Source organism: Microcebus murinus, chromosome 6, assembly GCF_040939455.1.
Source record: "Microcebus murinus isolate Inina chromosome 6, M.murinus_Inina_mat1.0, whole genome shotgun sequence".
In the NCBI taxonomy this organism is placed as follows: Eukaryota; Metazoa; Chordata; class Mammalia; order Primates; family Cheirogaleidae; genus Microcebus; species Microcebus murinus.
The window spans coordinates 68,093,201-68,107,440 of record NC_134109.1 but is presented as its reverse complement, the minus strand read 5'-3'; the positions used below and the strand labels follow the sequence as shown (position 1 = coordinate 68,107,440).

Genomic DNA, 14,240 nt, shown 5'->3' with positions numbered 1-14,240 from the left:
TGAATTTAGCTTTTTTGGAAATTTATTCTAGAAAGTGGCCACCACTGGGTGCCTTTTTGGCCAGGAGTTTCTCCTTCATCCTAGAGCTGGGATCTATAGAATGTCAACGGTTCTGTATCCCTGGGCTATAAAAATGGCCAGAGAGGCTTGGGTAATGTCTGGCCCATCTGCCCTGTGCTGACTATTTTTTATGGAAAGTATGTCCATTCTGCCATCCAGCAGCAGGGTCTGGCTGGCACTGTGAGCCTGTCAGGCCTACTACTTAGTTTGGGGTCCATTACAGGGAAGTAGCCCACTGCTGAGCTAATGAACTTGAGCCCCTATGTGACACAGGAGCTAAAGGCTTTACACTCATTATTTCATTTAATCCTTATAATAACCTGGGAAGTAGATAATCACCCCAGTTTTAAAGCTAAGAAAAACAAGCAGAGAGAGAAAGACAGTAACTTCCCAAGGCCACACACCCGGTCAACTGAGCTGGATTTCAAGCAGGGCAGGTGGACCTCGGCCCTCACTCTTAACCAGAATGCAACGCTGCCTCCAGCAAACCACCGCAAGGCGGCGCCCTGCCCTCGTACACGCCGGTCAGAAAGAGATGTGTTTTATTTTTCCACTTGGGAAGGTGTGGGGTAGGGCATAATTCATATTCTTTTTTCCTAGCGTTTTCTTTCTGTCCAGATGCCAAGGCTCCTTCAAAATCGGTAAGTTTCAGACCAATGTAAATGTCTCTACCAGTATAGGTCATGGTAACTCCAGGTCTAAACCTACCCCCTTCCGGAAAGAAGACAGCACACTGTGAATAAAATGGCATTTTCAATAGCAGGAACCAGATTTTCCTTCCTGGGGTAGTAAAAGAAAGAATTAGTTTTAAGGAAAACTAAGAGAAAGCTTGATGCTTCGACCGCCAAGGATGCAGCATTATAATTAAACAGATTATTGGTGCACATGGTCAAAGCATATAACAGGAATTTTCTTCATAAGTTGTGGATCACCCAAGCCATGTTTTAGATATCAGGGTAAAGCTCAGAGAAGTCATGGGTTCATTTTTCTTCTTTCCATGTCATCTGACAAGTGGCAAAGCAATTGTGATACAATGTCATAGGACAAAGGCTCCAGATCTACTGTTGACAAGTGACACCTGGGACTTGTAGGGCTAGAAATTCCTGTCCAGCTTCCAACACACCTAAGTGTGGATGTGTGATGAGGCCAGGCACCATATAAACAGGCACCCTTGGACTGCTGAGCATGTGAAAGGCAGGAAAAATAAGTATAAAAAAAATCTTCACTCCGTCTGAGAGAATCAATAGCATTTTAAGTGTCTAACAGACAAAATGTGACAGCAGCAACAACAGATATCAGCAGTCAACTCAGAGTCACTGAGGTCTGTGCGGAGTGCCTGTGGGCTGAAGGAGGCAAGCCGGCTTGGTCTGCCCCACTCTATTTGGAGGGCACCTGGTGCAGGTGCCCAGTGGGATGGGCCACTGGAGCAGGCCCCTGAACTGTGACGCCCAGGACCATGGCTCATCAGCGCAAAGAAGAAAATGTGGTAGAAAACTTTAGGGGAGGAAGGAAGGGAGGCAGGAAGTTGAAAATACAACTCAGGAAATCCAGAGGCTCCAGGTGAGGCCCAAGGGAGAAGATACAACGGGGTTCAGGCCAGGTTACACCGTAGCAGCAACAGAGCTTAAGTGCACATTACATTTAATTTCCAATTTCCTTGACCGCTTTAACTTGCTGCTTTAAATCTAGGAAGCATCTGGGGAAGCCAGGTGCCCCACCATGCAGGGCCTGCTGAAGCCTTTTTTTTTTTTTTTTTTTTTTTTTTGTTTACAAAAGATGATTACAGACATCAAAAAGACAAATTTGGGAGTAAAATATGTGATTTTTTTTTTGTTTTTTTCTTCTGTTTTGTTTTGTTTTTATAAATGTGTGTCTTTTTAAAAGCTTCCCAATTGGTTGTGACAGGCAGCCAGGGTAGAGGAACTGCCCTAAGCAACTGTAAACCCACACTTTATTGGTGAGTAACACCTTAGGAAGGGTGGGTTAAAGCAGGATCTAGGATCAAAGAAGGGACAGGAAGCAAGGAGAAGGACACGGAAAGGACAAAGGAGACTGTCCAAAAGGCAATTTCTGAATTTTCAAAAAGCAAACCAGAAGAAAATCCATCATTTGCACCATCTTATTAAAGGGACTGTTGGTGCATTCATATATATATATATATACAGTGAGACATGCCTTGTAGGTGGGATGTGTTCTTTCTCCAAGTCTCTTATGTCCTCACTTCTTTTCATGCTCCGATAATGGCCCAGCTCTGGCATTTCCAGTTCCACTGACCCTAGGAAGTACTGTCTCCTGCCCATCCATGGTCAGATGGGCAAGAGGGTTCGTGAAATGACCTCAGGGGTCATCTAGGAGAACAGCACAGCTTTGCTCTTCATGCCAGCTGGGTGTGCACATGTGAACACGCATGCATGTGTGTAGTACCACCCAGGCTAGCCCATGCCAGGGGAGAGGCACACAGAATGGGCAGCAACAGGAAATAATGATCAGACTTTTGGTTTGAAATTTATTTCTGGTATTTCCCACCAGCTCTTCTTTTCTTCTGTCTACCCTCCCCTACCACACCCGCCCCAATCTGCTTGTTTAGACAGCCAATGATTATAATAAACCAAGAGTTTTCCCTAAGTATGTTCCCATTCAGAGCAGGGGAAAGGTACCATCTACTTTTCATATTAATCCTCCCATGAAATGTGAGAGTTGGCTGTGGTATAATTGCTAATAAAAACTATATTAAGGAAAAAAAATCATCTCTGCAAGGCATTCTGCTTATAATTTAGTTCACAAGAGCAGGTGCTTTTAAATGCATAATTAACTTAAGGCTGAGTCCTCCTCTAGCCAAACAGTCTCTCTCTCCATTCTTCCCTGAAAGGTGGAGACTGCAGTCTTTCCCTCCCACCTGCAGTCCTCCCAGGAAATATTTCAAAGTCCCGTCTGCTTTACCGAGTGTCCATGCCAACCCAGAGATGGCTGTTCTGCTACCTGGTAGTCACCCAAGTCACGTCCCTGAGAAACAAATGGGGCGATGGAATAAGTTGCATTTGCTTTTCCATAAAAATAAATCAACATAATGTGAGCCAGTCTTCTTTCCGATTTAACAGGGCATGAAGCTAGTCTGCTGAATGAGGGCACATGCTATAGTAAGTACTTGAGCACATCACTGACATCAGCAGAAAGGTGACTATCAATTGGCTTAATTGCTTCACCCATGAGCAGGAAAAAAAATACTTAACTCCTGCTGCATAAATAGATGCCCATCGTCTAATTTAAGGTTAGCTCTTTCGTCATTTTTATTTTTCAAGTTTTTTTTAATTAGCATGTATGTAGTGAAACTTTATTATAATACTAAATCTAGTTCCCAGGTCTCCGTTTAGGGAGATTTTCCCATTAGCATCAAAAGTGTGGTGATGTGTACCTACTTGGTAGTATTTTATAGATTTCACAAATAACTGAAAGAAACACACTTTCATCACAGAGTTAAAATATTTAATGACAAAATTAGGGTTTGCTGTCATAGTGAATCAATAGAGCAGGTGTCACTTGTCTCTAAATTAAACAAAAATTATATTTCACATCTTACAGAACTTCTGGAGAATAGCTGTATAACAGACATCAGCAATGTTACAATTCTGAAAATGAAGAGCAAAACCTATCTTTAATATCTTTTACTTAGGGAATCCTGTAAATATTTTTATATAAATACACAACCTTTGCTAGCCACAAAAGTAGTATTAAAACAGATTTCACTGTAATTTTAAGTCTAACACATAATTTTAACTATTTTAAGAGTTTAAAAAAAGTTAACTACTGATGTTACATTTTACAAATACATTCTTTAATATGAAACATTAACCTGAATAACTGCATACTTCCTGTACACAGATACCTAATAATACTAGTGAGGAATACTACAGCTACGTTCCAGGAAGAAGCGGTAACACTGGAAAGTTTCTTTTCTTTATGTGTTATCAATATAATTTGAGAAATCCTTCACAGAAATACAGTATCCCCCAAATTCATAGTGAAGTGCAGAAATAAAACAAACTGAAATTGTCTTCTAGCAAGCTCAACCAAATGGGTCCTAAATGATGTGAGTTATTTTAGCAATTTTCTCTAGGTTGGAACGTAATATTTGCACCGAAGCACCTTCTACAAAAACATAGCAAAGAACTTCACATGTGTTATCCCAGGGCTCCTCTGCCAGAGGCTGGGGGGTGGAGGAGGGGCAGGGACTGCTGTTAGTGCCTCTCTGCTGGTGGAGACCTACGCAGGACTTGGACTCAGGGAGGTCAAGGGCATGGGCCATTCTTCTAATCCAGGCTATTTCCAGTAACAGTTAGGTCTAAAAGGATAAACAGAGTGAGGGCAATATGTGGAATATTTACATATATGATAAGAGTAACTATCACGATTCCACCAGGGAGGAAGGCTCTCAGATTTCACAGTATGCTTATGACCTCACCTTCTGCTATTTCAGAAGCAGCTTCCCAAGCACTGTTGTTAGACAGTTGGCAACCAATTTTATTCTTGAGTTTGGCTGATTATCAAGGGGTTTTAGATTTACCCTTTCAATTATTTATACCAACTATCTATTTCTGAAACCAGAATGCAATTTGGGGAGATGAATATTTCTCTCTCTCTGTATGTGTATGTGTATGTGTGTGTGTATATGTTTTCTGAACAGAGGTCTGCACACAAAATCTGTTTGGAGTGCTATTTGGGGCTTTTCTTAGCAATTATATAGTCTTCTAATGGTACCCACCAAATGGCATGTTGTTCCTTACTTCTTTAAACTTTTAAGACACTAAAAGTATAAAATATTAAACTTACATAATTTACTATATAAATTTTACAGAGTTTTTTTGAATTGGATCATCTTTAAGAGGATTCAGCCATTTGTCTCCAGCAAGTCCCATCTCCCTTTGGACATGCACTGCCTACAATATTTTTTCCCCTAATAGACTTTCTGTCTCCTTGGGAATGCTTTATCAGGAGAATTCAAGCTATTTAAATGAGCATTAATTATCCAAGAGTCATCTTACGCTGCTATGTAAGAGGCTATAGTATAGTATAGACTTTACTGGCTCAATGGATAGGAAGGAACAGAAGGGGTCCTGACAATTCAGGCAGCTTAAAAATCAATGCACCGCAGTGGGAGGCCCACAGCGTGCCTAAGATGTGCAGCCTGCCTCCTTTTTCATTAAGAAAAAGAACAGCTTTTTTAGGTTTAGCATTTTAACACTCTAGGAAACAAAACTTCTAGACTCTGAACCCTACACAGAAAATCAGGAGGAATGTGACCAATTTTATTTAATCTGCCTGGAATGCAAAGGCATCACGACTGTGGTGTTTTATGTCATATTCAGCAAGTTGCAATTGCCATGAAATGCAATTTGTCAAGAAAGCCACATGTTAAATTACATTAAATAAATAAACAGCAATAACAGCATCAAAACCTCCAAAACTCAGATACCAAAATATTGAAGGCCCTTTCCCAAGGACATTGTGAGGTTGTCTCTAAAATAGGCACGACTTTGTAAGACAAGAAAAAAACATTTTAAATGTAGTATGTTTTCACATTATCATTGACACAGACCTTTATCTGGACAAATCAATTTTTGATAAAAAAAACCACCTTTCAATAGCAGCTACCACAATTGGGGCAATGACAAAAGAGACAAACATCCATGAATACACAGAGGGTTTTAAATAGGCTTTTCCTTAGGTTTTTACTCTCAAATTTTTATCCTTCATATGATAATTCCAAATAATCAGCCTGGAAGCAACAGCAGGAGTATTTAAACTGTAGCTCAGAAAGCAGATTTCTATCTGTGATTCTGATTTGTTTTTTTGAATGCTGGTGATGGTTCATGCAAAAAGATTACTACGTAAAGGGCAAAGTCTAAGATTGCTATTTCCATGATAAATCCACTGTTTTCCATAATATAGAATTTTAACCTTCAAATTAGGAGCAGCTAGAAGAATGAGTGAAACCAATCACTGCTTGACTTTTATTTTCATCCAGGAACAATAGCATCTGATGTCTTCCTGCTTAGTATCAGGGGAAAAAACTACATGTTGACAACTTTGACCTAGCTCCGTTTATCATTTGGTCCAAATTGCATATTCAAACTACAAAAAAATTTTTTTCAAAAGGAAAACACATTCAAACACACATACACACACGCACAGGGGAATAAAAACAAAACCAAAATGAAGCTGATGCTATTGTAGCATTTCCTAGCAAGATCATTAGGGAAATGTATAAACACAACACCTTTTCTTTCATAGTAACATTTGAAAAGGAAAAACAAAAATACTCTAAATGTCCAAATATTGGAAAAAAAGAAGCAAGCGGAAGTCCGGAATTCTTGTAAAAACTGCTGAACAAACTCTTCCATTTCTCTTAAGAGGGTCACCAGGATGGGCAGTTTCTCAACATTTGTGCTTCATGGCAAGCTAAGGAGAGAATGAGAAAAGTGAGACCTCATTAGCAGGGAGACTTCACTGGGCTGCTCCCTCTCTTCACATCCACAGTGAGAAGCAGCACCAGGCTTCTACTCTGTGTGGCAGATCACCGTTACTGTTTTTACAGTGGCACCTAGTAAATATGCAACCTGTTCTCAAATTGTTCATTTAACATTGCATGCGTTACTCTTGCTTACAGTGATTTTGTTGGTGCGTGGGTCCAGGTGGGAGAGAATGCTGTGTGGTCTTTCATCCCACTGGAGGAACAAATGGAAAAACCAATGCACAGGCAGGAGCAGCAGCTGGGGTCCTCACGTTTCTGGTTATCCAAAAAAGCTACACTCCTAAAATGTCAGTATTTACTGACATCTCATGAAATATTGAAAATTAATAGCTTGTAGAGAGACAATCTGCAATAATCTACTCCACATCCAGCCTGGACATTCTACCAAGTCCAAAGCACCTGACCATTTAATTGTGTTACTAAGGCCGAGCAATAGACCAAATCCAGACTTTAACTTATTCCTTCCCCACTGGTGTTTAACAAAGGTGGTCTATTGAAATGTTAGATCTTTATAAATGGTAACATCACATACCACTGTATCATTCAACAGTTTCCCAAGCCCAGCTGGAGCCCATGATGAGGTATTTAAGGAAATTATATGCAGGTACAGAACATACAATTAAATCTGTTTTTGCTTTTCTCAGCCAGTTCTTTACCAAGGAGCCCATTCACTGATGAACAGAAGGCTAACCGAGGCTGCTCCTGTTTAGGGATTAATCCCCGTGGTTGGGGCTGGGAGCAACTGGGGTTAAGGTTCTGAGGCTCAGAAATCCTTGAGGAAAGATATGAGGGAAGAACAGGGGATTCTATGTAGGTGATAACTTTGTAGAAAGCCCTGTCATCTGCATCCCGACCAGACCATCTGCCTTTTAAGAATAAGACAGAGCCCACTGATTCCACCCAGTGGTGCTCTGCATCATTCCAGACGATGTCAATAACCCCTTCCTCCAGCAAATCCCAGGGCAATCTGAGTCCTTCCTTTTTCTTCTTGATGTCTTTGACAAAGAAGTTTTAACCCTGGGATGCCATCTCAGCTAGGCCACCAGCAAAAGCACCAGTGCCCCGGCCAGGCCTGTATGTGATGGAGAAGCCTGTGGATCCACCCTCGTGTGGATTAATCTCTGCTTGGAAAGCCTCAGCTGAAAGAGCTCCTGTTAGTTCTGTCTGGCAGTGAAGACCTCCAGAGACCTGCTGCAGTGCTGATGCTGACAGTTGTCAACTGTCAGACACAGTGTTTGTGAAGTTCTGAGCATGCCCAGGCTGCCACGCCGAGTGCTGTGGGCTTTTGCCAAGAAGGGTAGAGGTGGCTAATGACTCCTGACCTCAAAGAGTTTACAGTCCAGGAAACATGGTTGGTGCAAATGGCAGAGCCAGGGCTCTACCTCAGATCTGTGCCACCCTTGGCCACACACTGAGCCCCACCACTATTTGGTCCCCCCGTCTTGCTCTGTCTCTAGTTCTTATGCATTATTCAGCAACATGGACCATCAAATCAACACAGAGCTGTTAAGTGTTGTGCATAATAAATATCAACCATAAATATTTGATCAGTGCTGCTGTCCTGGTATTCATTCAGCTGTTAACTTTCTGCTAACAGGCTCGTGCCAAGTTACCACTGACATCAATCTTCAGCAGTGATTGTGCTGCTGCTCAAACCAGACCCTGGATGCCATGACAGTGCGTCAGGAATGGAGCTAAGAGGAGCCCCTGGGCCATGATCACTAAGCTTTGCAGAAATACAGCTGGATTGGACATTTTGCTACTTGAGGTATTGCCATGGTCTGAATGTTCCATGCTCCCCACCCCCAAATTCATATGTTAAAACCTAACCCCTAAGATGATGGTATCAGAAGGTGGGGCCTTTGGGAGGTGATTAGGTCATGAGGGGAGAGCCCTTGTGAATGAAATTAGTGTCCTGATAAAGAGGCTGGCCAGAGACCCCTGTCCCTTCCACCACAGGAGGACAGGGTGAGAAGGTGCCATCTATGGAACAGGAAGCAGGCCCTCGCCAGACTGAATCTGCCGGTGCCTTGATCTTAGACTTCCCAACCTCCAGAACTGTAAGAAATAAATTTCTGTTGTTTGTAAGCTACTGAGTTTGTGGTATTTTGCTACAGCAGCCTAAACAGACTAAATAAGTGGCATCGTTCTAGTTCTTTAAAAATTCCCTGGGAATTAGGAGCTTTAGAATATGGAAGGCAGGAAGACAGGGCAGAAAGAGCACTGGACGCAGTGAGGTCAGGACACCTGCTGCTACAAATCTGCTGCACGACCTTGAGCTCTTAAGCCACAGCTGCTCCATACCTCAGCTTCCTCATATTTCTGTAAAACAGTGTTCAACTCTAAATGCTGATGGATTTGTTTAGGTGTCACAGTTCCCAAAGCAGTTTAAAATGTCCTTTTGAGATATTTTGTTTGCTTCGTATCTCGTGGGAAGCCTTCTCTTTCAATGCTATGTAACCCATTCCACCTAAATAATGATAACGAAATCGTGACTGATATCCGGGAGATACTTTAAGAGATCTGAGTTCTTGAGGTCGCTTCTGGCCTAAAGACCCAAGGGAAGCACCTGACTATAGGATGGATAGAGACAGCCATTCCCTCCCAGTGAGAGAAACACCACGCTCCCCTCCTCCCCCACAGACGTAGGCTTGTGCAAAACAAGGCAGATCAATGTTCTTTTCTGCGAGAAATGTCATTTGAGGATGCCTAGGTGTGGGTAACGCTTTTGCCTGCTGACTCACTGCCCGTGGCAGGCCATCAAAGCGCTGCACACACCACAGCTTCGTGCTTTTGGGGGCAGGGTGCAGTGAGTGAGCTGCTTCTGTGGTTGAGCTGCGCTTTCCTAAGGGCTGGGACTGTGCCAAGCCCACAGCTCGGGAAGGGACCACACTTCCGCAAGCCGGGTGAACTGGATCTGGGGGCTGAGGGGGCCGAAGGATCATCGTCCTTTTGCTCTGGAGAGGACGAGCACCGACCTATCTAGAAGGCAGCGTTGTACAAAAATGATCCATTCACTCTTGTACCTGGATCATTGCAGGAGTCCTGGGAAAAGCTCTCAGCCCAAAGATCCTTTTGAACTCCAGCCTAGAAAGGTGTGCCATACTCTCCAGCTGGGGTTGGGTGCCCTTATTTAACCAGGAGCTAGGGGAGGTTGTCACCTGGAATGGCTGTTCTCTGCTCACGACTCTACCATGTGCACTGTGCCTCCCTGTAAACACGGCCCTCTCTTTGTGAGTCTACAGAGCCACACCTGTCTGGGGCAGGGGGTTGGGGGGAAGGCCTGATTCCATCTCTGAACTCTCCCCTCACCAGCAGGTCTGGCTGGGACCTGGCCGGTGAAATGACCTCTTCGTGGCCTGCCTACGCTAGCGGGTCCAAATCAGGAATTCCAGTCCCTGGGAAAACAGTCACACCTTATCTAAAGAGGTCAGCCTGCTCGTTAGGAATGCTGCCAATGCCAGTGATTCATAGGCACACATCCCAGCTTCAGAAAACTGCAAGTCTGGCTATGACACGGTCTCTCTCACCCTCCCTCATACCACTAACAGCCACCAGCAGGCCCTCCCGCTCTCCCTGAGAACATCGACAGGAGGGGAAGCCAAAATAAATACAAACTGCCCGTGCCTCGAACCTCTCTACTGAAAGCAGGTAACTGCATGGCATAGATTCTCACCCTGGTCAAGCCAGAGGCCCCTTTTCTTTGCTTTTGGTAGCCTCATAAGTTCTGACAGGTCCTATTTTGAGGATGCCCTGTGTTTAGATAGTAACATCATTTAGCAGAGAGCCCTCTCACCCCTTTCCCTTAGAGTTTGGAAGGCACAAAATCTTGCCCTCCATTTCTTCCCTATCCACGTGCTGAGGACCCTCAAGTGCCAGTGAGGATTCTCCAAGCCCCTCACTCTGCTCCTCATGCGACTGAATAGGGCAGGTTCAGCAGAAACAGTTGTTAAAGAACTAATTATAAATAATAGCAATTCAAATGTGCTACATATTATGCTAAGAGCTTTGAACGTATCCAATTCTCTCCACATCCTAGGAGGTACATACTATTATTAATTAGCACTATTTTACTGATGAAGATACTTAGGCTTAGAGAAATTAAGCACTTGCCCAAGGTCACTGAGATGGTTAACGACAGAGCTGGATTCAAACACAAGATATTAACTACTATACCATATTACTTTCCCAGCTACCTAGCACACTTGGCCATGATATCAGGGAAACAGGGCTACCAGGGCCAAGAACTCAGGCCATCTGATTAGGTTATCCAACCCAGTGTTTATGCAACCCCCTTTGAGAGGGACACCTCCGTAGATGACATCCAGGCATTGTTTACTGCACTTTAGGAAGGGCGATTTCATGGTCTTCCTTGGTAACCTGGTTCATGGTTTAATCATTAACCTGAACACTTGTTCTGGCAGAATTTTATCAGTGCACTATTGATTGCTCTGTTCTGTGTGGGAAGACATGAAAAATAATTGCCTGCACTATCACCTTTCCCAGACTTGAAGACAGTCATAAAGTTATTCCCTTTAGCCTTGCCTTCCCTAACTCGACACTCTGTTTCCCCAGATTTTCACTGTCCATCCCCTATTCAAATGGTATTAAGCTACTGCTGTTATAAATGAAGATTCACATTTCTAATGAATTCTAGCATTTCCATCTCATCACTATCTGAGTATTAATTACAAAGGGAGGATCAGGGAATTACAAAGGGATCAGGGAAACCTTAAATCTGAGCTCACTCACTCCCCCTGCAACAGCAATCTGAGGCTCTGGCCTCCGGCACAGCTGCCTGCAATTCCAGACAGATCTGGCCCGTTTTCCTCCACGGGACTCCAAGTGGGCCCCCTATGCAGCCGTGCAGGAGAACCCTGTCACGACAGAGAATAAACGAGACAACAAGACAGATCTGCACGAGGGGGATGCCGGAAGAGAAGGCAGGAAGCAGCCACTGGAATCGGATCCCCAGCTGGGCCTGAGTGTGACCCTCCGGCTCAGCTGTGGAAAGTTTTAGGTTATCCATTCTTGTTTAAATAGCAAAAGTGGGGTTTCTGTTAAAGCCAGTTAATTTTTTTCCCCAAAGGTCACCTGAAAAGCGTATCCGAAGGGCTAGATCATGAGTCTGACATGCCAACGCAAGTCATCAGCAGATGTTGTTTCTGGAAATCTAAATTCAAACCAACCAGAAGAGAACTGCCCTTTGATCCGAGCACAGGAACAGTAATAAATTCTCTTTATCACCTGAACAACAGGGCTCTGTCTTTTGGTCTGTGACTGCTTAGATAGCCGGCTGCCAATAACAACTCCCCTTTTCCCTTCTGAAAGGCACGGTTCTTAGCGATTGTGCGAATGTGCCTAGTGCAGGCTCGGTCACGTGGGCAACGCCATTCTCTGGGTTTGGAGGGAATCTTGTTGGCAGCTCAGCATCGGACTGGTCATTCTTAAAGAACTGAGCTCCGAAATAACAATCGGGGCCCCTCTCAGAGGGAAAACTGGCCCTGAGGTGCGCTGTGCCTTGGGACTTGGGTTTGCTTTGCATGTGGTGAGGACATAGCATAGAAGACTCAGAACAGGATGGAAAAATAAGCATGAGCAGCCTGAAGTCCTCCATGCATGGGCCAAGGGAGAGGGATAGAGGGATATTCTAAGACCTGACTTCTTTTTGTCCCCCCTCGTCCTGTGCCCTGAAACTTGAACCCTGGGCAGGAGCTAAAGATGGTCCATATTTCCTAAAGATCCAAGGTCAGAAGGTCAGAGAGGGATGAGGCCATCAGAAAGGAGATAACCACAGAAACCAGGTACAAGAATACATTTTTCAAGACTCTGGCATTTAGAGAACAGCAGATGGGAATTGAATAAATGGGCCAAAAACAAAACAAAAAAAAGCTTGATTTTGTATCTCTCATCATGGAAAATACTGAAATAAAGTTTCTTGTCACCGTAGCTCCCCGACAGCCCAGCACTGAGACCCCCGCCCCTCTGTCGGCCCACCTTGTGCGCAGTTTCTGCAAACTGCTGGGCGCTGTTCTTCAGGTCTTCTGTCTTCTCCTCTGCCCGGCCTAACCGCTCCCCGCGCTCGTTCAAGGCCTGGCTCGCCTTCTGCACCGCGCTGGTCACGCTGTCGGCAGCGGAGTGGAGGATGCTGTTTCCTGAAAGAAGGAAAGCAAGAGCCTCAGAAGCCGGCATGGCAGACCTACGGTGACCAGACCCTGCCGGAGGGAAGTGCCCGGGGAGAGGAGTGCGGGCCACTCCGTGGAAAGGCCCCCAGCCTCGTGTCTAGGAGACAAGCTGGCGTTTCTTCTGCTTTGGTCTGACTGACTCACTTGTAGGAAGAACAGCCACTGACTGCAGGATTTGACTGAGCAAATCCTGAATGCTGCTACGGACTCCCACCACTGACATGCCAGATGCTTCCCTCCTGCCAGTGTGCTACCTGGGGAGGCTCAACAGCACAGTGCCTATCTGGATTCAGGACCTGGATTGCAAAGGTCACTGAGAATTCTGACAAGTCCACAGAACTGTACAAGTTCAGCAAGACATATCTGGATCTTATGTGCATTTCCTTTTGACCTGTGGTTTAGGTGAACCACCACAGGAAAACTGGGGCCACAGAACTTTTCTCAATATAATGTTTCATTCTCCTTTCAACTCTTGTCCTCCACTTTACCCCTTCATCCAGCAAGTAAGCAATACCCCCGAATGTATAGCTGCACATAAGTGTTGTGCGTTAGTCTCAAAAGTTCAAAGCAGAGGTGTCGTCTCCCAGCCTGAATCCTGTACCATGGCTCGGACGGTAGGGCCTCCTTGCTTCTGATCTCTAGTACCCGGAGCCTCAGCACCACACTTAACCAGCAGGTAAAAAATGGTTGCAGAAACCAGCCCTAGAAGAAACCTGGCACTCCTAAATTCAGGAGTGATGATACCAAGAAAGTTGAAACCATCACATCTCAAAGGGTCATGCATTCCTGACATCTCATTTGCTAGAACTGGGCAGCAAAATTCATTAGTGCAGAAGTTGCAGATGTATAACCCACAGAGAACTAGCAACTTGCAAAATGACTACAAGGAGATTTATAGCTGCATTTTGTTAACATTGAGTAGAAGATATTTAATGGCATTTTATATAATAGATTTATGTCTTTGAATAAGTTTATGACATTATTTAACTTTGTACCTGGGATGGATACATCTAGCCAGACAGCTTTTAATAGAAATGCGATTTCCACTAGTCTCAGCTGCAAAGGCTTCCTAATTTCTCCTCTGTGCGAACCGTCTGTGGTTTGTGGTTTTCAGATAAAGAAAGTGCCTGGCCTGGTAGAAGCACTTAGTAAATGGTTTTCCATTTTTCTTCTTTAAGGGTAGATTTCAAGGGCTTCAACTATGCACTAAGGGAGGGAGAATGGGATTAACTCAGTGTTACTCAACTGCATCAAGCACTACATAAACCAGGATAAATTAGCACAGAGGAAGAGGGAGCAAAGTAGATGTAGCCCTGGAGAAATCTGGTTGAGCGCACGAGTTGGAATGCAAGATTGGGGTCTTCAGAACAGATTTAGGAGGAGACTTTCACATTATATTCCTGACTATGGTGAAAGCCAACCACCACTGCCTGCCATGAGAATAGCATTTTGCAAGCATAAGACAC

At 44.2% G+C, this 14,240-nt stretch overlaps 1 protein-coding gene across 2 annotated transcripts in view; it reads right to left on the bottom strand.

Annotated features, from left to right (window-relative positions):
• Positions 1 to 3,526: 3,526 nt before the first annotated feature.
• The window catches only part of STXBP6 (syntaxin binding protein 6), a 242,792-nt gene continuing 232,078 nt past the window's right edge, over positions 3,527 to 14,240 (bottom strand). For both annotated transcript variants that reach the window (XM_012752295.3, XM_076004143.1), the window contains 2 exons: positions 12,587 to 12,744; positions 3,527 to 6,516 (listed from right to left, as the gene is read on the bottom strand). In XM_012752295.3, the coding sequence (XP_012607749.1) occupies positions 6,493 to 6,516; positions 12,587 to 12,744 (182 nt within the window). In that variant the 3' untranslated portion in view covers positions 3,527 to 6,492. The remainder of the gene's footprint in view (positions 6,517 to 12,586; positions 12,745 to 14,240) is intronic.